The sequence below is a fragment of the Benincasa hispida genome, chromosome 4, assembly GCF_027475165.1.
Source record: "Benincasa hispida cultivar pf3 chromosome 4, pf3_genome.v1.1, whole genome shotgun sequence".
NCBI classification, from domain to species: Eukaryota; Viridiplantae; Streptophyta; class Magnoliopsida; order Cucurbitales; family Cucurbitaceae; genus Benincasa; species Benincasa hispida.
The window spans coordinates 69,052,740-69,078,568 of NC_143481.1; the positions used below are offsets into that span (position 1 = coordinate 69,052,740).

The following is a 25,829-nucleotide window of genomic DNA, read 5'->3' on the forward strand; positions in this document are numbered from 1 at the left end:
GTTTTTTCTATGAAAGGTAAATATTATTGTTTTTTTTCTTATTTATAAGAATTCCCTTTTTTAAAAAATTAAGAATGAATTTGTTTGATTTTTTTTGTCTTAAATTAAACTAAAATAAAAGGTAACTCGATCAATTAAACTAAATATATGCACTCACTTCAATCCCACAATCTTATAGAAGATTTGTTTGGATATATTTAAATTAATATAGTGTCCCATTTTAGAACAAAAAAATATAGTTATCCATTCAAAAATAAATTTGTTGAATTGATTATTTGTAAAATTATATTTCCATCATTTTAACTTTGCTAAATGTCATTATGAAAAAGTTTCTCTTTATCATTCAATGGTATTTAATTATTGAATATCAAAAGTTTTTTTAGAATAGGGCACTTGCAAGAATAGCAAAAACATTATCAATTAGCAATGATTATTCAAAGTTTGCAAATATAAGCAACCAAAAAAAAAACATAAAGGCATATTTTATTTTTATTATTCCAAATTCTTATTGGTGTATCAACATGTATAAAATAATATATTTATATATATATTATATCTATGATATACTTTATATTGGATACATCAATTGACTAATCAAACATAAAATATTGAAGTTATACAATGGATATACCAAATTTACCATTTATGAACCATATTTTTCAATCAAAAAGTGCTTGCTCATTTCCTATGATTCGCGAACTTTTAATTCTTATTTGTTATTAAGAATATATTTTTCTAGAATTATATAAGGTAGTATAAAGTTGAGGGAGCTTAATTCGTACCCATACTAAATCTACCATTGTTTTTCAAATGTGACTACTATATCATGAGATGCTCCATTAATTGCTCGTCCCAAAATTTATCATATCAAAAAGACGTCTTTTCACTTTCATAACAAAAGAAAATAACTTTTAGCCCAGATTTAAAAATAAAAAAAGGGAAGAGAAAAGATGAAGAAGAAGATACTTTAAAAAGCAAATAAATAAGGAAAATTGTAAAGGTATGGTTTGTGAATCTACACTTGATACATGTCATGAAATGCATGTTTTAGGTCTTATTTTCATACGTTTACATAGAAAAATGAACTTTTATATGTGTTTTTTTTAATTGTTTAGATTTAAATGGATAAAATGAGCTATGAAGGTCATGTTTATCTTAAAAGGTTGATATTTACTGATTTTAGGTGGATTTGCAAAGTTTTGGGCATGATGATTTTTGGCCAATTAAAGATTTTATTGTTCATACGTCGTATCTTAAGCCCTAATTTTTCAAAATTCGATCTAGTCACCGGTGGTTGCGTTTTTCCCATTCGAAGCAGCTGTTCAACCTCGAAATCTCCCGATAAACCCTCAGAGCTTGAATCTCGACCCTCTTCAACCGATTTGGGACCTATAAAAGGAAGGGAAGCTCCTCATTTCAAGATAACAACTATTGTTGTTAATGACTCCATCATGATTTACTCACAGTTTTACTGCCCATTTTAATCAATCCCTTTGGGCGATTTCTCAACTTATCAAGTAAATAGCCTCAAGGACGAAAGTTCCTCTGAGGTGTGATCACTCTAGGCCATCTCATCCCATGAAAACGTGCGGCGAGAGACAATTCATCCTTGGAAAAGGAAATCACCTAAGGACAAAACTAGGAACTTGGGAATTGTCTCAAGGTTCTTGAGTTGTATTTCCACATTTATCATTCATTTATTTCTTGTGGTTTCTTTATTTTCTTACCCATTGAATGCTATCTTGTAGCTATGATTTGTTATTCAATAAAATCCATCATTTTATCATTAGTCATGAGCTAAATCCTTTAGGGATTCAACAATGTGGAAGTCCTTGGATTGTTTATGGCTTAAGCAACGTTGTACTTCATACTACTTTATTTTACACGTTATCTTTGTTGAATTTGAAGATAAAATTGGTAAGTTATACTGGCTATTTACTTTAACGATCTAATGGAATCCTAATGCTGAGAAGGTTGAGGAGTAAACGGATGAGACAAAGGAATATGAGATTGAGAGCCTAGAAATAAGACTGTCATGTCGCTTTAAAAATAAGGGACACCAAAAAAATTAAACTTGAATTAGTCTAAGATTCCGCTAATCGTGGAAACATTAAGTATTAGCTACTTAGACCTCAAAAGGATTTTTTTTTTTTTTTTTTTTTTTTGCAAAGATATTATAATTAAAATGTGGGACAGGAAAATCGAATCTCTGACCTCAAGGTCGATATTACGAGTACTATGTCAATTGAGCTACGCTCATGTTAGCCTCCTAAAGAAACTTGACACAAGACTGAACAAGAGTAGTAGTTTGTTCATGGGTAACTCACTGTCTTAGTATAGTGCAGCCGCATCGCTTAAGGTATAGCACTTGAAAGATTGAATCATTGTTTAAACCTATTTGTCCATCATTGTTAACTGTGTTAAAGTTAATACCTTGCCTATCACTTTATATAGTCTCCCTTCATTGGTTCATAATCATAGTTAAATTAAAAGTAGACCTGTTTTTATGGATTTTGATACTTTGAATACTTCAAGATCGTTATTTCATCAATAATATATATTTGCAGTTAGACCTCTTCTATCTTTATTTTCATCACTCATACTTGATCGATCAACACCAATTAATGTAAGACCTCATTAGATTGACAAGAGAGAAAAAAATGTTTTTCAAAACTATTTAAAATACTTTTTAAAAATGTTTCAAAAGCTAGTTTGAATAGTTGCCAAACAGTTCAATTTTTTTTCAAAATAACTTATTTTCAAAATCAAACACTTGAAAAGTTAAACCAACCACACCAATAATCATTGGGCACAAATAAATTTTGTTATTTATTGAGTGAAAGAGGAACCTTGCATCAGCAGCATCAGCAACATCAGGCAGCCTAATAAAAACTACAATATCTTCAAACAAGTTTTGAAGCTATAATGTTCTAAGCATAAATTAAAAATGTAATAAGAGTTTTTAAAATAAAAAAATGAATAGCTTTCTTTTTCTATTATTTGCTAACTTAACTAATTAAACATATATCACAAGTTCAAAGCGCCCTAAAAAAAGAAATGAGAGAAGAAATGTAGCCACAACACCATAACGTCTTGCCAAGTGAGTGTGTATAAGGGTATTCATGGATTGAAGTTCAATGGAAGCACTTTTTAGACTCAATATAATTAACCATATTATAAATTTCTTCAACCCAAATAACCCTTATTAAATAATGAACTCAACTCTACCCAACAATGAAAACATTTAGATTGAATTGGTTCGAGTTATTCGACTAATTTCTTTAATTTTTAGTTTAAAAGTATGTAAAAATTTTATTCAATTTTTCATAAAATGAATTAAAATTAATAACTCAGTTACAAATTGGATTATGGAAGTTTTCCTCCGAAAGTGTTAAAAAAATTATTCAAGTAAAGGACCAAATTACAATAAATTGTTAAAGGATAGAACTGAAAGAATAAATAATTAGAAGATAAAAATAAACTTAGGATTAGAAGTCAAAGGGTAAATAACAAGACCATTGAAATAACTCATTAGTGTAAGAAAATCTTTCAAATGTTTGACAAAATCATGTTTAAAAATAAACTTTAGGATTAAAAGTCAAGGGGTAAAATAACAAGACCACTGAAATAACTCATTAGTGTAAGAAAATCTCTCAAAGGTTTGATAAAATCATATTTGGTTTGTCCTACAAACATTTTCTTTTACACAAGGCGGCCTAAAACACGGGATGAACAAATTTAAAGTTGATAAACACTCAGTGTGGTTGAAACTAGAACCAATTTTCCAGCCTAAAGAGACAAACGAGGAATCTATCTTTGTTGCATGAATCAAATTTTGATACCTCATCGTCAATAACTTCTATCATATCTTTTGATTCGGGCTTTCCCTTTGCATGATGCGGGTGCTGGTAGTAGCAGATCTTTACTTGATATCATAAGCCTGTGGTTCGTAAGTTCCCTGTAAATTATATAAAATTGAAAGTAAAAACAAGTGTCAATATTGACTGCTTAAACTTCAACAGATAGCCTGCATATAATAGTCAACAGTAACAGTATGATAATGGAATGTACATTTTTAACACACAATGATCATGTTACCTCTCTGTCGACAACAGTAACCACCTCTTCGTTGTTCTATTCGTTCCACTTTTTAAAATCTTAACATAATCAAGTCCCAAATAAGACTTGGGTTTATAACCATTGGTAGTAGCTAGGATATGTGTCAGAAATCGTGTCGTGTTGGTGCAATTAAGTGATGAGAACAAGTTGGACCAATTTGGTCATTTCCATGAGCAAATCAGTGGGAAGCAGTCGATTATCGCATATCAACGTTACTTCCTAAATGGAAAGGAGCAAAAACAGAGGTAAGGTGGCCATTCATTTAGGATATGTTTGTGAGTGATTTTAAAATGGTTAACATCACTTTTGACATTTTCAAAAATACCCACAAACATCTTTTTAATTATTCAAAATCAATTTTGATGATACAAAAATTGTGTTTAAAAGTGTAAAGTTAAATATTAAATTAATTTTGAGGGATTAAAAGTGTGTTTCAGAGTGATTTCGAATATTAAAAATGATTCTAATAATTTCAAAATTACTCCCAAGCATGCACTTAATATTACTACTAGATACAAAAAAAGTAATACCAACTATTTTTTAGTATATAACTACATGCATCAAAAAATAAAAAACTAACCAGCTCTAGCCTCTCATTTCCTTGTTTTATCAAGTACTTCAATGTACTTTTTTGGAATCCCATATTGTTCAATCAGATGTCTTGCCAAGCCATCAATGACTCCACCTTGGACCACAACTTCATACCCTTTTTTACCTGAATTTGTTTTTCCAAAATGCATCAGGAGAATCAATGCATTCAGAAAGAGAACAGTAAAAATCATCAGATGAATATTATGTTCATTTAGAATTTAGGTATCCTTTCTTCAGTAAGTTAATACCTTAACCAAAAGAAATGAGAATTGGCTAACAACATCTGAAAAATTTTCCCATCAAGAAACGAGACAAAAATAGAAACAAGGAAAAGAAGAAAAAACTACAAACTTCCGAACTCCATGTATTCTTAACTTATTCATTTCCAAATAAATCCTTGGGTTAAATTTGTACATTATTGAATAAATCAGAGTAATTTAGAGTACATAATCAACCTTCTACGAGGTGAATGGTTGATTATTTCTTTTATTGTGAAATTTTATATTGTACTTATTGTATTATATTTGTTGTATTTTATTCTTTCCTTATTTATAATTATTTTATTCTTTCCTTATTTGTAATCGGGTATTTCTTCTATTTAAGAAACCCTTTCCTTCTAAGATTAATAAGAGAAAAAATAATGGTTTTTAGCATGGTATCAGAGTAACAAAATATTTGAAATGCTAAAAACCAAAAAAAAAAAAAACATATTTTTTTTTCTTTTTGAAACCCTAGAAAAAACCCAACCTTTTGTCGGCCACCTGAAGCTCCACCGCCGGACGTCCACCTGAAAGTCGTGAACGTTGTTTAAGTCACATTTTTTAGTCACGATTTCGCAGTCTGCCGTCCAATCGTGTCTGTGCTGCCGACCGCCGTTTCCACTACCGACCGGTTTCCGCTATCCATCAACTATAATTTTCTTAGTTGTTAGTTCGTTTAAGCCTCTGTGTTGTTTTTGTTTTTTTTTTTTTTTTTCCAGATCTACTGATTTTGTATTTTGGGTTTCCTTTTTTCAACGATATGTCGGACATTAAGGTACCCATCATTCGAGTTTGCGACAATCGTGGCCATTCAACCGGTCCCACTATCCAAGTGGATGATCATGGGCACCAAGTGGAAGCTGCTGGTGATGCGGGGTTGGAGTCGGGGGCAAGGAGGAGATTGGTAAATTGTTCGGGAAGAGAGGAAAGGGGTTCAGCTGTTGGGCTTGGTGGACGAATAACTAAGGGTAAAGGGTCCAAGGGTAAATTGGTTTGCTTCTGCGGTGAACTTCCTTGGATGATTTCCTTCCCTTTGTCATTGCAGCGCTGCTTTTTGGGTCTTGGTGGTTGCGGCACATTCAAATCAATAAGGGGCCGCTTCGGTAGAGGCTCGGGGCAATGCGGCGAATCCTTGAGAAGGATTCTCAGGATTTTTGTGCTGACGATGTCGTGCACTTCTGGCATGGGTTCTTCGTCAATGCCTGCGCCCACAGATAGGTATAGGCTCGAAACTGTCCATGGAAAGAAGTACTGGCCTCTCACACGGCCAACAAAACCTCGGATTTGCTTCGCAAGAAGCTGGCCCACATCAATCAGAATGCTGCGCGCAATGCAATATGCGGTCATGACTCTATCCCTAGAAATGGTTTTATCATGTGATGTTGGGATGAGCCGTCTCTTCACCAAGTAGACCCAAAGGCACGCTTCAAGTAGCAGCCGGTTGGAGGCGAGGGTTTTTATGTCGGTAAGAACACCATCCATTTGGTGCCCGGTTGCGTAAATGTGTTCAGTGCATCCTCCATATCTTCTTCTGTAGGATCATCAATCAGTTTGTTACCCGGTGCTTCCGGGAAATTCTTCAGCTGGTAGAGTTGATTGATGTCCTCTGCGTCGAATGGCACTACCCTCCCTTCGACGATCACCGCATCTTCAGTGTCGTGGAGCTGGCCATGGTAGAAGGCCCTCACTACCGATGGAATTACAATGGATGGTCACTGGCAAAAAGCTTCAATGCTAATGATGAGATCCGGTAGTAGCGCTGGCGCAGGAAAGAAGCTCATTTCCATCCATAGATCATCATTTTCCTTTTTGGTTTTTGGTCGCCTCCTGGCCGGCACAAGCTCACTGCTTTCCACCTTTGCTTTGCCCTTTTCCTGAGCGGACGCAAGGCGAGATTTTTGTCTTTGGATGCGTTCCCGCACCTTGCATTGCTCTTGTTTTTCCTTTTCCCACTCTTCCACTTCTTTTCTTTTTCTCTCTCTGATGCGCTGAATATTTGCTTTGCGGCGCATCTCCTTTTCCTCCTTTGCCTTCTCCTCCACTTCCTCTTCTTCTCTCATTTCCTTTTCAAATTGCTCAGAGGCGAGCGCAATGCGCTGCTCATCCTCGAGCCTTCTTCTCTCCTCTTCTTCCACCCTTGCGTTGCCACGGCGAACCTCCTCATCATGAAGCTTTCTGGCCAAATCAACCGATGCGATGATTTGGTGCGCCCGTGCCCTTTTTTCTTCCTTCTCCTCTAATTCTCTTCTTCTTTCTTCCTTCTCCTTCTCTATGCGTTGATAAATTGTTAGGTCTCTTGTGGACCCTTGCAGCACATTCTCCTTGCGATGTCGCATTAAAGGGGAGATGTCAGGATCTTCCTTGTCGTCTGACATAACTAGTTTGGAATGCGGCCATGAAGCTAGTAGTTGCATTGATTATTTAACTTGCGCTAACACCCCACTTCCACCCTTGCGGTGGTTGATTCTCCATTGACATCCAGACTTTCCGCCCTTTTCCTCCTTTCTTCCTTTTTCCTCAGGCGCTTCTCTTCTCGTCTGTGCTGTTTTCTTTCACTTCTCCGTTTTTCTTTCTTCTCCTTCTCCAACCGGGTGACTTCATCTTTCTCGGCCTGTTTCTCTTCGACTTTTCTCTTCTCCTTTTCTTCAGACTTCTCCGTCTGCTTCTTCACCTCCATAACCTCCAAAATAGCCCTTATGGGTCCCTCATTGGAGTCTGTTGAGGCAGTCTCCTAAAGATCCGAAATGGTCAGGGTCATCCTCCGTGAAGCTAACACTAACTCCTCCGTTGGCAGTGGTTGGTTTACTACTCCGGCCTCCAGCAACCCCCCATCCCTTTCTAAGTGGCTCAGAATACTACCGAACACCTCCTTGTCATCTTTTCTTTTCAACTCACTTTCGGTTGAAGGTATTAGGAGCGCCTCCTCAAGTCTGGTGGTAGGGGCACTCTTCGTGCTCGGCCCCTCACGTTGGGTGAGTGGTATTGCGGCTACAGAGGGTTTTCGCTTGGGTTTTCCGACAATTCTAGGGGTTAGCTTTGGCTGGGTGGCGAGGCGGCAACTGGCGGCGAGGAAGACCGCCTCCCGCGCGGTGACGGGGTGTGGAAAGGGGACGATGGATAGGAAGAAGAATGGAATGATTGTCCGGCCATTGGTTCGGTTAAGGGAAAGAAGTTGGAAGATTTTTTTCGTTCTTCGGAAGAAAGTGTGGATGGCTATCAGGGTATGCAGAGAGATTTTGCTAGGGTTTTTGCGAAGGGAATGAAAGTGAACTCCTCGGGTTGAGGAGGGGCGATTTATAGATTGGGCCTTGATGGGCCAACGCAATCGCTGCGATGGCAGGCTTTGGTAATCCAAAAAGTCTGCCGCACCCCTCCCATTAAGGCATAGCAGGAAAGGACGTCCTTTCGTCTGCTAAGTAATAATTCACCTCGGGAGCTGAAACGATCGATCGATTACCCACCCCGCGAATATTTTATCATTGTTTTATACGAAGGGCACAATGTTTAGTTGTTAATGTAATACGTCCGTTACCGCAAGTGCATGTTTGCGGAGGACGGGCGCAATGTATATATTAGCGCAACACATCCATCAACACAACGCAACGCAACTTAGGAGGACGAACGCAAGGTATTTCTACCAGCGCAACACATCCGTCAACATAGTGCGTATTTGCGGAGGGCGGACGCAATGTACATACGAGCACAACACATCCGTCAACGCAATGCATTTTTGGAAGACAGGCGCAAAGTGTATCTATTAACACAAGATACACCCGTCGACGTATGCATACCTGACGTGTCATAGTATCACCAACATCGCAACGCTTATCCCAAAACCATATTGATAAGACGTTGCGATGTTCACTTACATTATTCATTCAACAGTAGATTAATTCAACGCAATCAAAGGCTCATTCAACAGAAAACTAAAATCAACGCAAGCTGAGATTGAAATGAAAATAAATTCAAATTGGCAGGAAACTAAATCAACGCAAGCAATAAACTAATTTCAATAATGCAATAACAAAGCAGTAAATGAGACAGTAAAGATAGTTGATAGGGATGTTTAAAAAGGATCTTCAGTGTTACTGCAAACGCATCCCCACAGGCGATCAGGCTTGCCTGCCCAATGTCACTTCTTGACATTGCTCCTTCCCACTCAATCCAAGTGCTTCTGAGTTGCTAGGCAGCGTACCAAGTGCTTTGTTTCTAAGTTCGGCCGCAAGCTGCCTGACCTACACCTCCAAAGTCCTGATGGAAGATGCTTGCGATTGCATGATCGCATTGTTCTTTTCTATGTATTGCTTGAGTAGAGCTTCCAAGGATGACAAATTCGATGAGGTGTTAGATGAAGAAGGTTGGTTGTGCGATTGCCTGTTCTGATAGTTACTTTGATTTTGACCTTGATGAAAAATCGGAGCATTGCCTCGATTCCCTGAATGATTGTTCTGCATGGTTCTTTGGCCCCCTTGGTCGTCGTTTCCTCCCCAACTGAAGTTGAGATGATTCCTCCAACCTAGGTTGTACGTGTTGCTGAATGGGTTGTTCTGGATAGAGTATACTGTCTATTGATTTGATGGGCAAACTTCCACTGAATGACCCACTCCGCACTGTACACAGCTTACTGTTGCCACTTGCGTTAGCGCATTGGCTTGCGTTGCACCTTGGGAGAGAGTTCCTTGATTTATAGCCATTGTTTGGAGGAGCGAGGTGACTACGGCCATTTGGGCGGCCAATGTGGTCATTGTATCAACTGGTACAATGGCGCTCTCCGTTTTCCTTTGCTCTGGGCCTCTTCCTCCATACCCATCATCAATCCAATCATCCATATTTCACGAGATGCAATCTAAGATGACTTTTGCTTTAGTGTACGTCTTATCCATAAATCCTCCTGTCGCGAAGGCATCTGCAATAGCTTGTGTCGCTCTATCCAAGCCGTTATAAAAAGGTCTCCATGAGAACGCAATCATGCGGACAATTTTTCACCAGTCTTCTAAATCGCACTCATGCGGTGCTCAGAGTCTCATTTTCCGTTTGCTCAAAATTTAACACTTCCCTTCATCTTCTTGCGTTGACTGGGGGAGGGAAAAATTTCTTCATGAACCGTTCAACCAATTGATCTCAAGAATTGATCTCATTTGGCTCCAACGAATGAGCCCACCTCTTTGCTTCGTCTCTGAGTGTACACGAGAAGAGATATAGTCGTATGCCTTCTGGAGTCACGCCAAGGATGGAGAATGTGTTACACATCTCTACAAAACTGGTCAGATGTGCATGCAGTCCTCTCCTTGTAAACCTCCAAATTGACCCGCATTCTGAATCATTTGGAGCATGACTGACTTAATTTCAAATCTGGCATTCTCCTCCACTATAGGCCTTGCGATACCATGCGAGAAGTCGTATAGATTAGGCGCCGCATAGTTCCTCCTGGGAATGTTGCGATCAGCGGCCAGAAAGACTGGGTCTTGCGGTAGCCGATTCATTCCTTGATTCCCTTCGGGCCTCTCTCCGTTGTTTGCCATATTTCTTCTTCGCCTAGTTGGTTTTGACGTGCTCTTCTACGAAAGGTTCACTCGATCTCTGGGTCGGCATCGAATTCTAGCTCTGTACCAGTACTCATGCACCATCAGTCTGCTCTTCGCGTAAACAGACTGTACAACAGAAATCTGTCCTACAGAATATCATAAAAATATTCAGCACTAATAATTGTCAATCCCCGACAATGGCGCCAAAAACTTGATGGCGAAAATTAGGTGAACGCAGTATGCGATGCATGTCTTAAGCTATGCGTTGATTATCATGCGCCAATGGTCATGCGTTGGAATGAAACTATGCGATGATCATGCGTTCCCGTCACAAGTTTTCTTACGCTCGCACCAACCAAGTATAACGCGAACGCAAGTTTCTCGAGTGATCCGAGGTCGAACTCAGGAACTTGTAACTAAATGCTATGTGATAATGTGTTTGCGGCGGTTGAATAAAAGAATGATGGAGGGTATAAGCTAATAACTACTCCTACTCCTAACTAACAGTCAAAGCAATGAGAGTATGAATGAGAGGTAGAGACAAGACAACTGTTGACGTGAAGTAAATGGATGGAAAATAGATAAAATGTGAGGATGTCTTCATCGCAACCCTTAAGAGTGACCGCAAGGGCAACCTCAGCCAACGCAAGCTATGCGATCATGCTACACACACTCGTGCCTAAATCTAGGACGTATGCGATGTGTATGCGAAGTGTCGAGAGGCCTTATTCCCAAGTCTCTATTCCTGCTCATGTGCTCTCACACATAAACAAGATGACCGCATACCATCACCGTATCCTACTTCTTGGACGCATGCAATATCCTCTCCGTAGGGTGCATACGCTGTGTAATAGCAAACGAAGCTTATCTCTAAGTTCCCCATTCTTGCTTATGCGATCCAATCCACTCTCCCAAGACATAGATTTGGTTTTTAGACTACTCTCTCATGTATGCCTAAATGTTGAGTGATGCGCTCATAAGACAAGGTAACTGCATAAACTTGGCTGACGTAAGATCATTCCTATCTCTAGTGAACACTAGCTTACATTGCTTAATGCGACCAACCACTTACCCTTCCGGACAGTTAGTTGTTGCTGACTTTGCTCATATACAAGCGTTGCGTCCGCCTATAGACAGGCGTTGCTACAACTTCACACTAAGCAAATAAGGTTTTCTCACAACACTCACGCAATGCACACCTCCCGTTGATTTGCTACATGCTTCATATTTCTATGCCGCATGATTAAGTATGCGATACTCTAACAGCCTCACTAAGTGATGCAATGAAGATTAAGGATACTAAGTAATGAAGATGGAGATAGAATCGAAGGAAATATAGAAATGCATTAAACACACAATGTATTAATTTCTTAATCCAAAATGTAATACAATACAATATGAGAAAAGATGAGAAAATGAAAGGACCAGCTGGAAGCAATGTCTTGCTTCAAACAATGTGTGTCAAGACTGCCGGTGATGTCATGGAAAGGCGATGGAGCTGACTCTATCGAGATCTAACTCCAGTGGAGACTCCGGTCGTCACTCTGAATGGATGAAGGAGATGATGAACTCTCAAGCTTTCTTCTCACGCATTTGTCTGGATCACAAGGATCCACCCGAAGGTAGGAAACCTTGGGTGAAAACCCTAGATAAAATGAAATTCTGTTCATCGACTTCTATTTATAGAGCTTGATTGCCGACAGCATTTATGGACCTGCTCTGATTCTGACAATCGCAGCACGTTGTCCCTTTTCTGAATCTCTACGCTAACGACGTGGTAGGTGAAATGTCAACATCTTTTGGTTTTCCCGAGATATGCGTTGATGCTTCCATTCCACCAACCTTGCATTCACCCCACTATTATGGTTATCGTGTAGCCGCAATCTTGCAATGACCGCATTCGCTTGATAAACGCAATTTCTACACGATGACCGCAATCACTTGACGATCGCAACTCCTATGTGATGGACGCATGCGGTTGATTACCGCAACACCCATGCGTTGAACGTATGCGTTCGCGTTTGCGATGGAGAATTTCTCCGTATGCGGTCGTCTATGCGATAGCCCGGCTTCCGCATCTACGTCCGATTCCTGCGTTAGCTACAAAGATAGACAATTGAACGCATAATAATGCATAATAATGGTTTAGTCGAGATTCTTAACGATGGACGATGCAAACTCATTTTCTCATGAATTCCTAACCTAATTGCCGCATATTCTGCTTAACAGCCCTCATAATTCTAAATAAAAGGCCTAAGATGACGTGCATTTCTGCATGTCATCACTAGGCCATTCTTCCCGCATCATTTCTGCATTCCAACGAACGCCCCTTATTGCTTCTGATGTCATTTGCAACTCGAAGTCATCTGATAAATCTGGATCTTGAGTTTGCACTAGAGCGGACTTGCATATGCACTTTTTTAACTGTGAAACATGAAATACATTATGAATTTTGGCCTCCGTTGGAAGTTCCAATTGATAAGCTACCTCCCCAATCTTTCCTACAATTTTGTAAGGTCTGTAAAACCGTGGAGCGAGTTTTTCACACCTTTTTCCTGCCAAAGTTCGTTGTCGATATGGTCTTAATTTGAGAAAAACTAGATCTCCAACTTCATAAACGACTTCCCTTCCGTTTTGATCTACATATCGTTTCATCCTTTCTTGGGCCACCGAGAGATGCTCCTTAAGTGCTATCAGTGCTCTATCTCGTTTGATCAATTGTTGCTCAAGAGTGTCATTCGTTGTTTTCCGATCCCCATAAGAAATTAGGGGTGGCACTGGACGTCCAAAAACTATTGAATATGGTGTGGTGTTGATTGATGCATGGAAGGTGGTGTTGTACCAATATTCAGCCCATGGAATAGAATGGAGTCATTGCTTGGGTTGCTCATTATAGAAATAGTGGAGGTAAGTCTCTACACAGCAATTGACACGTTCAGTTTGTCCATCTATTTGAGGATGGAAAGTTGTACTTCTTTTGAGGGCCACTCTATGGACTTTACACATTTCCACCCAAAAGCTACTCATAAAGATCTTATCCCAATTGAAGACAATGGATCTTAGAAAACCATGATGTCGTACTACCTCCCACACAAAAAATTCTGCTATCTTCTTGGCCGTGTATGGATGACTGAGTGGAATGAAGTGGGCATACTTGCTTAATCTATCCACCACGACCATCAATGAGTCCTTCCCGGTTGATTTGGGTAGTCCCTCCACGAAATCCATTGAGATGTCTTCCCATACTCGATCTGGTATCGGTAAAGGTTGGAGTAACCCGGCTGGAGCAATGGCTTCGTTTTTTATTCCTTTGGCAGATCACACATTCGACTACATGTCTCTTGACGTCTACCTTCATTCCTTTCCGATATAGTTCTCCAGATATTCTTTTGTACGTGCGTAAGTACCTAGGAGGACTTTTGTACGTGTGTAGGTACCCTGAATGTCCTCCTAGGATAGAGTCATGAAATGTTGTTAATAATGTAGGTATAAAAACTGATTTGTTGGACAACACCAGTCTATTTTTGTACAGTAATCGTCCTTGTGACAAGGAAAACTTCTCATAGCTCAATGGATCTTCTTCCAATTTCTTACGGATTTGTAGGAGGTCTTCATCATCTTCAATCTCTTGTTGTACTACCTGAACATCTATTAATGATGGGACTGCAATTGTCATTAATTCAGATTGGAGGGGCATTCTTGATAAGGAATCCGCGGCTTTGTTATTCAACCCGGGCTGATAAAGGATTTCAAAATCATAACCCATTAATTTCGTTAACCATCTCTGAAACTGGGGTTGTACCTCTCTTTGCTCTAGGAGGAATTTCTAGGCCTTCTTATCAGAAATGACTGTGAATTTATGGCCCAACAAGTAGGGTCTTCATTTCTGTACCACGAGCACTACCGCCATAAGTTCCCTCTCATAGATGGATTTTCCTTGAGCTCGTGCTGACAGGGCTTGGCTAAAGTAAGCCACCGAATGTTGCTCTTGCATTAACACAGCCCCGAGCCCCACGCCTGAAGCATCAGTTTCTATAATAAAAGGTAACTCAAAGTTGGGCAGGGCCAACACGGGCAGACTTACCATGGCTTGCTTTAGAGATTCGAAAGTTGCCGTGGAGTTGTCATCCCACTGAAAGGCGTTCTTCTGCAGTAGTTTGGTTAATATCCGGTGAGGCCTAGAAATCCCCTTAGTTCTAATACATTCCTTGGTTCTGGCCACCTCAACATTGCTTATATTTTCTCACCATCCGCCTCAACTCCAGCCACTGATACCCAATGACCCAAGTACTGAATTCGTCGTTGGCTAAATATACACTTCTTCCGGTTCACAAAAAGTTGATGATCTCGCAAAACATTCATTACCATGCCCAAATGTTTAGTATGGGTGTCCTCATCTAGACTATAAATCACTATATCATCAAAGAAACCGAGAACGCACCTTCGTAAGAATGGTCTGAAAATCTGGTTCATCAATGACTGAAATGTAGTCGATGCTTTGGTTAGTCCGAAGGGCATGACCAAAAATTCTTAGTGGCCGTTGTGAGTACGGAAGGCAGTCTTTTCTACGTCTAGCTCGTGCATTCTTATTTAGTGATATCCTAACTTGAGATCTAATTTAGAAATGATTGTTGAATCATGCAATTTGTCCAGGAGCTCTTCAATCATCGGAATCAAGAATTTTTCGGCCACAGTTATTTGGTTCAATCGTCTGTAATCCACACAAAAACGCCATCCTCCATCCTTTTTCTTCACTAAGAGGACAGGGCTGGAATAAGGGCTCTGATTTGGTCGGATTATTCCTGCAGACAGCATCTCATTAACCAATTTTTTTATTTCATTTTTCTGAGTATGACTGTACCTGTATGGTCTCACGTTCACCGTGGTCGATTACTCGCTTGGGTGGAAGAGAAGAAGGCGCCTCAAATATGTCTGAAAATTCAATTAACAATTCTTGAATACCTAGGGGTGGTTATGTTCCTCCTTCAGATTCGGACTCGTAACTTGCTTCCTCGGGTGGCTCGGTTTCGAGTTGTTGACATTCCACCAAAAAACCCAAATCGTCATCGCTCCACGTCTGGGTTAAGGACTTTAGGGAGACTTCTGCCGTTGTGAGGGATGGATCACCCTTCAATACTATCCGCTTCAGTCTGGATGTAAACGTCAGGGTTAATGTCAGCCAGTGTACCTCCATGTAGCCCATGTTGCACAACCATTCCATTCCGAGTATAATATCCACTCACCAGAGCTCCAACAATAAGAAATCTTCTGTTATCGTCACTTCCGGTAGCACAACCACCACTTTTTTGCCAACCCCCTTGCCCTAGATGGCATCTCCATTACCGACTATGATTCTGTAGTTTGTTGTATCGATCAAAGGTAACTTCAATTCTTCAACCCATCTTCGATGTATAAAATTGTGGGTCGCTCCGCAATCAATCATCACCACTACTTCTCGTCCGGCGAGTAACCCTTTCAGCTTCATCGTGCCCTTTCCTGATAATCCAAGGATGGAACGTATGGCAATCTCCACGTTGTCTGAAACCTCTAACGCTTTGATTTCCGATTCGTCCAACAGCACTTCGCTTGATTCTACCCCAATTTCTTCCTCGTCATGAAGAATTAGCAGGTTGAGCTCTCGAATCTCCTTCAATTTTCAACAATGGTCGGGATGGTACTTCTCGTCACAACGAAAACAAAGCCCCTTTTCCCTTCTCTCTTTGGCCTCAGAATCCGTCAGCTTTTGAGATACCTTTTCCTTCTATTGGGTCGTTCCCTTATCAGGCAGCACTATGTTCTTAAGAGTGGGCTCGTTTGTTTTTTTGCCAGGTGAGTTGGGTCGTCCACTCGCGTTTGAAGAACTGGAGCCCCGATGGGCCATTCTTTGGGCCAGGTCCATTTCTTCCTTCGCTAGCTTGAAGGCCAAGTTAGGATCGTCGATGGCTTGGGCTTCTCTCATACAAGCTTCCAAGCTCAACGGATGTCTACTGATCTGCTCTACCTTGATGTCCGGTGCCAACCCATTTACGAATGACTCCTGCAAAACTTCCTTCGTCATTTCCGGTACGGTGCTGCACATGTTTCGAAATTCTTCTTGTAATCTTCATAAGAGCCATCTTGTTTAATACGCAAAAGTCGAGATAAGAGAGTACCTTCTTGGGATGGTCGGAATCTCTCGAACATCCGATTTTTCAAGTCATCCCATGTTCGAATCGGTCGTCTGTTGTGTGCCCATCGGAACCAATTTACCGCCTCCGGAGCGAAAGCTACGACTGCTACTTTGACCTTCTCATCATCGGACAGCTCGTGGATTTCGAAGAAATGTTCTGCCCGGTATACCCAAGAGTCCGGATGTTCCCCTATAAAAATTGGCATTTCGAGTCGTTTATACTTACTTCGATCTGTGGGATTATCAGCTGCTCGAGCTTAGGAGCTTTCTCCTTCGTCGCTTCCTTTGGACGTTCATGTTTTTGGGGTCTTCGTTGTCACCTCCGAGGTCTCTTCTCGTGACTCTATCAACAGTTGGACGGTAGTAACTACCATCTCCAAGTTTTTGCGCATTTCGACCATCCATTCTCTTAGTTCTGCAATATTTTTGGCTTGATTTTCCAGCTCTTCTTCCATCTCCCTCTTCTTTTCTGCTCTTGTTTTACCCAAGATGGAGGTGTCTCTGATACCAATTTGTTAGGATTTTGATTACCTACAAATAAAAGGCTATCCTAACAAAGAAATTCCCAGAATAGAGCAGTGCTCTCAATATTTATCTATGAACTTTCTGAGAAAATTTAGCAGCAAATACATGGAAAATCCTCAAGGACAAGAAACAAACTGAACAGAAAACTATCTCCTTCCAGCACCTTATAGAGGGCTAGTATCCTCTCCAATGAACCTTACTTGATTCCCAAAATTGGCCTGCCTTCCCTACTCCCTACCCCTTTTTATACTCTAATTTGCCTCTCATGGTCCCCTATTTCCCTAACAAATTTGTGACACCTACAGTTGGTCCCCCTCTTACCTCTTCTAACTAATTTCAGCATATTCCTCAACTTCCCAATTCTTCATTTCCTTTTCTACCCCGCCGTTTATAGGTGTTTATTATGGGTGGTCTTACACCTGATTCGATAGGTTCACTACCTTTGTCAAGTCCCAGGAGTTTGTTCAAGGACATTTTGATCACACCTTGTTCACTATCAGGAGATGATTCAGCAGAGATTGGCAGGTTGAAACAAAAGATGGCAGATGAGTTTAAGATCAAAGATCTTGGTGACTTGAGATATTTCCTTGGAATGGAGGTAGCAAGATCAAAGGAAGGGATCTCTATGTCTCAAAGAAAATATACGCTAGACTTGTTGAGAGAAACAGGAATGACTGGGTGCAAACCTACAGATACGCTGGTAGAAGTCAATAGCAATATGGTAGAATCAGTAGAAGATGTCCCTGTTAACAAGGAAAGATATCAACATCTTGTGGGGAAGCTGATCTATCACTCGCATATCAGGCCTGATATATCGTATGCAGTTAGTTTAGTCAATCAATTTATGCACACTCCTTATGAAAGACACATGAAGGCAGTTACACAAATTCTGAGATATCTAAAGTCTACGCCCGGAAAAGGCTTGGTGTTCAGAAAACATGACAAAAGACGCATTAAGGCCTACACAGATTCAGATTGAGTTGGTTCTATTATGGATAGAAAATCTACCTCGAGATATTGTACTTTTGTGTGGGGAAATTTAGTTACCTGGTGGAGTAAGAAGCAAGGTGTCGGGGCTAGAAGCAGTGCCGAAGCTGAATACAGAGCTATGAGCTTGGGAATTTGTGAAGAAATTTGGTTGAAAAAGGTTCTGGTAGATATTCATCAGGAAAGTCATGACCCGATGAAACTTTATTGCGATAATAAGGCTGCTATTTATATTGCTAACAATTCTGTCCAACACGACAAAACCAAACATGTTGAGGTCGACCGACACACACTTTATCTACATTTCCTATGTTCCATCCAGTCAACAGATTGCGGATGTCCTCACCAAAAGGTTACCGAGACAGACATTTGACACCTGTGTTAGCAAGTTGGGTCTTATTGATATATATGCCCCAACTTGAGGGGGAGTGTCGCAAAATGTTGTTTAGTCCTAAGGGTATTTTAGTCTTTTTACGTGGTGTCTAAAGTCTAGGGTTTCTGACCTATGGCTATTTATATTTGTACCTGTACTGTGTAGTGTGTATCAAAAATTAATAAAAAAAACTCTTGTCGTGGTTTTTTCTCCCTGACCTAGGGTTTTCCACGTAACCTTGGTGTTTTCTCTTCTACCCTTTAGTTTTTCAATAACATGGATTGACTTTAGACTCTCCCACTCATATGCTTATTGACAGATACTTGGCTACCAAGGCTTTCCTTACTAATTTCCCAAATGCAATAGTCAAGCATCTCGAAAGGTAACATCCAATCGATTTGATGAACACGGGTTCTATCTTGAAACAAATTGACAAAGAGAGAAGTAGCCAATGTGTCTTATAAACATTGTGAGGTCTCTTCATTTTTCTCAACGTAAGATCCTTTTAACATACCCCCATAAAAAGATACCTCAGATAAATGTTGCCCCCTGATACACAGCAGAACACCCTATACTCTTGGTGATGGGGCAAATATTTCCTTCTGGATGGATATATGGCTTGAAAATGAACCTCTTGCAAGGAAATATCCGTTGATTTTTTATCTTACTCTCAGTAGAAACTGGGCTGTCAAGGAATTTTAGAACACTAAATTTGGCTTTTCAAATTTTCAATTGAGAAGAAATCTTAGAAACGCCGAAATTGAAGAATATGGAACTCTCATTCACTGCTTGTCCACTGTCTACTTATAAAAAGACCGGGAATTTGGAAATTGGACCCCAACGGTTTTTTTACATACAGCTCCCTCTTGCGTGACATTGTTCCATCCAACAATGAATCTGCTCTGAATTAATTAGGAAAGAACACTACCCAAAAAAGTTAAGGACTTTCTTAAGGAACTATCTCAAGAGCCATTAATACTCATGATAAATTACAGAGAAGACTGCCTTTCATGGTCTTATCCACAGTGGTGCTCCATGTGCAAGCAACATTATGAATCTCAGAGTCATTTTATGGTCTCCAGCAAATTTGCGAGGGTCTTCTGAAACCATATCTTTTCATCATTCAACTACACACGGTCCTTCCTAAAGATCCCAATCTCCTCCTCTCATATACCCTTGGAGGGCATCCTTTCAAAAAGGAAAAGAAAATGGTTCGAGAGAATTTTAAAAGAGCCTTCTGATGGAATTTATGGCATGAAAGAAATAGAAGATTCCAAGACAAAGAGCTTTCTTTTTATATAATTTTTTAATGCTATAGACTATGGTTAACATGGTTGTCACTTGGTCTAAATTTTCTCTTTTATTTCAACACCATAGCTTTTCCACTCTCCTCTCCAATTGGAAAGGTCTCATGTAACTCCTTTTGTGGGGTCTCCCCCTTCTTTTGTAATTTCATACCACCAATGAAATTGTTTCATAAAAAAAACAAAAAAGAACAAAAACAATATGTAGACAGGTCATATTACCAGGCAACTCTGCCACCGTCGTACTGCAAGCACACTTTTTCTGAAGCTCTGATGCCAATGCTTCAGCATCCAACAAGAACGTTTGCAATCCAGAAAGTCTTGTAACTTTCTTATTTCCTTGGCGTCGCTCTGTCATTATTTGAATAGTTTTTAATGCACCTTTGCAAACAACAGACTCACTTCCTCTTGTTACAATATGATGAGGTTGCATCCGGCTGATAAATGTTGAACCTATATCTTTTTTATGAATTTCTGTTGGATATGTTGTTCCTTTCTTAATGGCCCCCTTGAACAGTGCATCGCATAATATTGCATCCAAGACCACTCTAGTCTTATCTGTTGGTTTCTCCAACTTTTCTTTCTCAACGTATTGGAAGACAATATCAGTAGCCTCTGCTGCAGTGTAAAGTTTGCTAGTGTCCGCCCCCACAGTAACAAAAATGGGATTGACATGCACACTTGGCTTGTATATCTCTGCTACTTCAAGCATTTTATTGGATGAACTTTCTTTTGGACCGTGATTGTTGCTCTGATCAATTTTCTCTACCTGTTGCTTCTCTGGTTTAAAGGAAATGTAGTCTGGATGCTTATGGTTAACAGAGTACAAAACCGTCTCTTTTTTGTGCTTATCCTCTCTCACTGTAATCTGAAACAAATGAATAGTATATTCAATGCACGTTTGCACAATAACAAGTGACATAAGTAAGCATTTCGTTTTTGTTGTTTTCCCCTGATAAGAACCCAAGATCTTCAGATAACATAATCCAACTTCAAAACACCAGCCTTCAGTTGATAGTAAACTAAAATTTTACATACTTTGTATGAGACAAATAAAGGTAGAATGAAGTTTGAGGCAGCACAGCTTTTTATAACTTTGCCTCCATAGGGAAGGATATAAATTTGAAGTTCTTTCCATCATTTCTTCTCTCTCTGTTTTTTTTTCAGGGATAAGACACAAATTCTATTCACCATAAAACGGTAGATAAAAAGAGGGGAGACTAATGTCCAATCTTAGTAACGGACTCCAAAAGGTACTCCAATTTGATTAGTTATATTTTGCCTCCATGATGAATAAAATCAAGAAATAGGTATTTTCTTTGCAATGATGGTGGTTGTCTATACTAACTTACAGGCTACTTCACTAAATCTTATACGCCAACTTTTACAGTTTAACATTGTAACATTTATCATTAGAAAACTCATGAAAGATTAATATTTATAAGCATCCTTAAATATGTGGTCACTAAGATTTGAACCCACAATCACAAATACACCTGAATTCTACACTGAACTTCATGCTTACCTATTTTTCAATCTATATACAATGCACCTGTTTTTTACACTAATATCAATCTATATACCTACCCACTTCTTTGTTTATTAGAAAAAAAAAGAAAAAAGAAAAAAAAGAGGAAACAAGACTTTTTATTTCTTACTAAAAAGACGAAGACGAAGACAAAGAAGATGACATAGCTTGTTCTAAAACATCAACTAGCAAAGCATAAAGATGAACTATGTGTGGTTTTATTCCCTCTTGCTCTGTCATGACTATTAGGTTTTAAGTATGATACAAAGTCAGCAGTTCATTTTAAAACTAAGAAGCTGAATAGAAATAGCATGAGACATACCAGTCCAGTAGAGGATTTAGCTTGCAACCACTTTGACAATTTCTTGTAGGATGATTTCTTGATGTCTAGCATCATGCCAGGAGGCCGACAAGGCAATACATGATTTGACCTACATCGGGCAAAAAGTGAATGAAACGAAATTATGTGGGTCTTCAAATTCACAGTAGTAAGCATTCAAGTCAAGAGCTTCTCTATCAATCAATAAGCATTTTGAGGATGTTCCACACACCCCCACCCCCCCCCCCCCCAAAAAAACAAACACACCACCTCCGGATTTGGGTTTTGAGTTGTATTATACCGTTTCTTTATTCCTTTTCAAGTATGGAAATCTGTCTTACTTCTATGTCAGTACAGTTCTTTTAATATAAAACATTTCTTTTTACACAAATATTTTCGGAAAAGAGAGTTAAATTTCCTCGAAGATATACTAAATGGCCAACAGCCAAGAAGAAGAATCATTCAGAAAATGCAGATGTTCCTAGTGCAGCAAGCCACAATATGAATCCAACAATGGTAACAATGGAAGTATGGATCCGTAGCTACTACCCTTTACTTGCATAAAATTATAATCACACTTATAACATGAAAGAATTGTCAACTTGCAACAAATATTTCATATGAAAAATATACCAGAAATATCTTTTAAAACTTAGGCTATGTTTGGCATTGCGTTAGCTGTGTAAAAAAGCCATTTAGAAAAAATCTGAACCGTTTTTTGCGTTTGTTAAAACAGATTTAAATCAAATCTATTAGAATCACTTTTAAAAACACGTTAATTTCACGTCTAGTTTAAAAGCAGTATCATACTAGCTTTTAGATTCTCCTAAAATCAAATACAATTTTTAATTAATATTTAGTTTTCAATTTTATATTTTAAAAAGAAGATTTATTTTAAATATTTATCTATTTCTCACTTGATCAAATCTATTTTCTATTTTTCATGAGTTAAATGCATCATTTTTAAAAAAATATATATAACATATTGATTTTTTTTTAAATAAAGCTATTGCCCTTGATATTTAAAAATTGTTTAAAATTTTAAATTACAAAAAAAAATCATAATAAAAAAGTTGATTCTAAGTCTATTTTAGTTATTATATCTAAAATAAGATGTATTTATATTTATTTACCAAATACTCTAAACTACTTTTTCAAGTTTAAGCTGAAATTTACCAAACACTATTTTACTTCTCTTTACAACTGATTTTAAAAGCACGGCTGCTAGCAATTATTTTAAAAGCTACCGCAATCCCAAACGAAGCCTTAAGTCTTCAAAACAAACAAACTCACTCCTATGTCAGAATTCTATGACAGGTCAGAATTTCTTACCATAGAGTGCTTCCAGGAAGTGGAAAATCTTTGTCTTTCACTGTTGTATGTAGGGCTTGAAGAAGACATTTATCGAGAAGCTTGTCCACATCTTCAGCTGATAGAGTATGTTGTACATTTGGTTCCTCAGTGGAAATATCATTTACAACCTTCAAATCATTCACACCAGAAACGATTTCATCAGTAGTTGAATCAGTTTGTGCTGTTAGAACAACGCCAGACTCATCAAGAACATCACTTGTAGTTTCATCGACAGATCCCCCAACTTCTTTATTGCCACTGTCATTCTGTCCATAATTTGAAGCATCGTCAGCTTCAGTACCTTCACAAGAGCCATCGGTTTGTGAAGATGATGCCAAAGCAGGATCTCCATATACAGCATCTTCCAAAAAACCTGCATTCGGCACATAATGACCCTCTACTGATCCCCTGACAAATAAATTTAAGAGATAAGATCGTGTCATTCATCAAGAATCGATCACTCTGTTTCTAAGCCAATTTGATCATCTCACCAAAGGGAATCCCTGTAGTAGTGTAGAATTCTCAGAGCCTTTCCACGTAAACCCGCTTTTAATGCTTCAGTGCTACTCATGGTGGTAACACCAACCTGCATGAGATCTTCAGGTTGACTAGAGTGCTAATTTGCCTTCACAGCCAAAGTTAAATTGCAACATGAGATCAAATTTCAGTGAATCTTACAGCAATAGGAGATGCATTGCCAGGGACTTTCACAGCCCATGGTTCCCCAGATGAAAAAGAGGGCAGACCTTCAGCAGGAACATGAATACCGGGGAACATCAAGTCTGCTCCTCCTATCACATAGCGAGAGACTTCACCCCCCTTCAGAATGAAGGCAGGCAACAACTCTGGTACCATCCAGAGTGCAAAAACTGTAATGGCATTGAGAATGTTACTAAAGCAATAAGACTGAGAAACAATCATCCAATCCAAAAATAACCAAAATGTTGTGAAGGAAAGCTTTAGGAACCCTTATAATAATTAATAGTGGTGGTGAAAATTTGAAGAGAATCTTCTGGTGTAAAAGATAAAGTCTAGTAAAGGATCAAATACCTGTGGGGAATATGTCAGTTCCTCTCCCATCGACGTCAAAAAACATAGGAAAGCCTCCTTCTAGACTATATATGTGGACGCGATTTTGGAACTTGGCAACAGAAAACTCGACCTAAACATGTTAATTTAGGATTGATAGAATGAAGTATATGGGGAGATGATAATTACTTAAAAAAACAAAGTGAACTCTATGGTGATAAAATAAATATAATAGTTATAAAAGAGCTTTGACAAAATATACCAATAAGCCAGGAAGACCATAATCTCCAAAAGGTCCTCTTTACTCTTCTACTCAATCTGCTACCTTTTCTTTAAAATTGAGCTATCTAGTGACAAATTCTTCTCCCTCCACGAAATGAGTAAATATTGAATGCATAAAAAAATGACGTTTAGTTTGGTAGTTAGCGACGCAAGGTTCATCGCAATGCTAGTACCAAAACAATTTTTTACAGGTAGATAAGAATATTAGGGTGCAGGATTGATCTAAGAGGAATTAGACGCAAGTGATATTCAGCGATAATTTCAACTAAAAACGAGAAGAAGAATCGCAAAGTAATCTGGTGAGCAGTTGCCATAATTAAATTAGGACAGACAAAATTGATTGGAAAAATAGCAATACCTTGGGAGGAAGCAAGACATCAATATCGGCGTCGGAAGCTCCGGGGAACCTTTCTTTAACAGTCCTCTTCAGCTTCTTCCTGTCTGCACCAGATAATCTCTGGTGTAACTTCGCTTCTGCCGCCTTCTTGAACATATTGTTCCTTAATCGTTTACTCGAGGTAGCTGTCGCTAGGTGGACAGTGATAATACCGCTGGGGATAGAGGACTGTCGCCGATGACACGATTCTGGCAGAAGCAGACGTCAATGTTACTTTTCGACAGCGGAAGCAGTGCAAGCTTTCGTCGAGGCTGCAGCCTTTCTAGGACTCTCGGAGATGGGATGGTTCTGGAACGGTGAGATATTTCCCCCGGTGATTTTTTTTTCCCCCCTCCTCTTTTTAATCAATAATAATAGGTTAAACTTTATGAAAAGAAAAACCAAAAATAAGGAAAACAGCCGTCAACAATTAAACACAAATTCCCTATGAAAATTTCACAAAAAGGACTAAAAAACTAAAAACTTTTCTATGAATAATTTCTTTCTAGAAACTGATCTATAATTGACATTTTGCTCTTGCAAAGTACCAGTCTTACTCTTAATTTTAAAAACTCTTCATATCTCACCTTTAAGAATACTTTACCAAGTGAGCATTCACATTATTTTCGCTTACCTCTCTCATTATGCTCTTTGGCTCTCAGGTTTCTTTCGTTTTCTCTCGTCACTTTATTTGAGCGTTTGGCCACCTTCTAACCATTCTTTTCTATACATTTTTCACTGTCGTTGTGATCTGAAAGGTATGTGACTCTTCTCCTTGAATGCATGTTAACATTTGAGCTTTGACGAGCATTAAGTATTTTGTTATGTGATCGTTTAGAGTTCATTCATAATTGATTGTTGAATTAAAGTTAGGCGAGCATTTAACGTTTTTCTAAATGACCGGTTAGAGAAACTTAAAAGATTGTTTAGATAAGGATGAGCGATCGTTTAGTTATTTGTTACTCGATCGTTTTGTTTTTTGCTATGCGATCGTTTAGTTTTTTGTTATGTGATTGTTTAGTTCTTTGTTTGGCGATCGTTTAGGGCCCGTTTCATAACGTTCTCGTTTCCTATTTTCTATATATGCTT

The 25,829-nt window shown here is 38.9% G+C and overlaps 1 protein-coding gene across 2 annotated transcripts; it reads right to left on the reverse strand.

Annotated features, from left to right (window-relative positions):
* Positions 1-3,606: 3,606 nt before the first annotated feature.
* Positions 3,607-25,232, reverse strand: LOC120076794 (eukaryotic translation initiation factor SUI1 family protein). 2 transcript variants are annotated; one of them, XR_005481644.2, is made up of 10 exons: positions 24,723-25,232; positions 24,104-24,215; positions 23,732-23,922; positions 23,545-23,639; positions 23,033-23,461; positions 21,704-21,812; positions 20,076-20,721; positions 4,700-4,834; positions 4,099-4,338; positions 3,607-3,958 (listed from the first exon to the last, which is right to left on the reverse strand). XR_005481644.2 is itself a non-coding variant. In XM_039030710.2 (9 exons), the coding sequence occupies exons 1-8, from the start codon at positions 24,855-24,857 to the stop codon at positions 4,713-4,715; spliced, it is 1,839 nt and encodes a 612-aa protein (XP_038886638.1). In that variant the 5' UTR covers positions 24,858-25,232; the 3' UTR covers positions 3,607-3,958; positions 4,700-4,712. The 2 variants fall into 2 exon arrangements, 1 of the variants encoding a protein (XP_038886638.1); XM_039030710.2 differs by lacking the exon at positions 4,099-4,338.
* Positions 25,233-25,829: the final 597 nt, after the last annotated feature.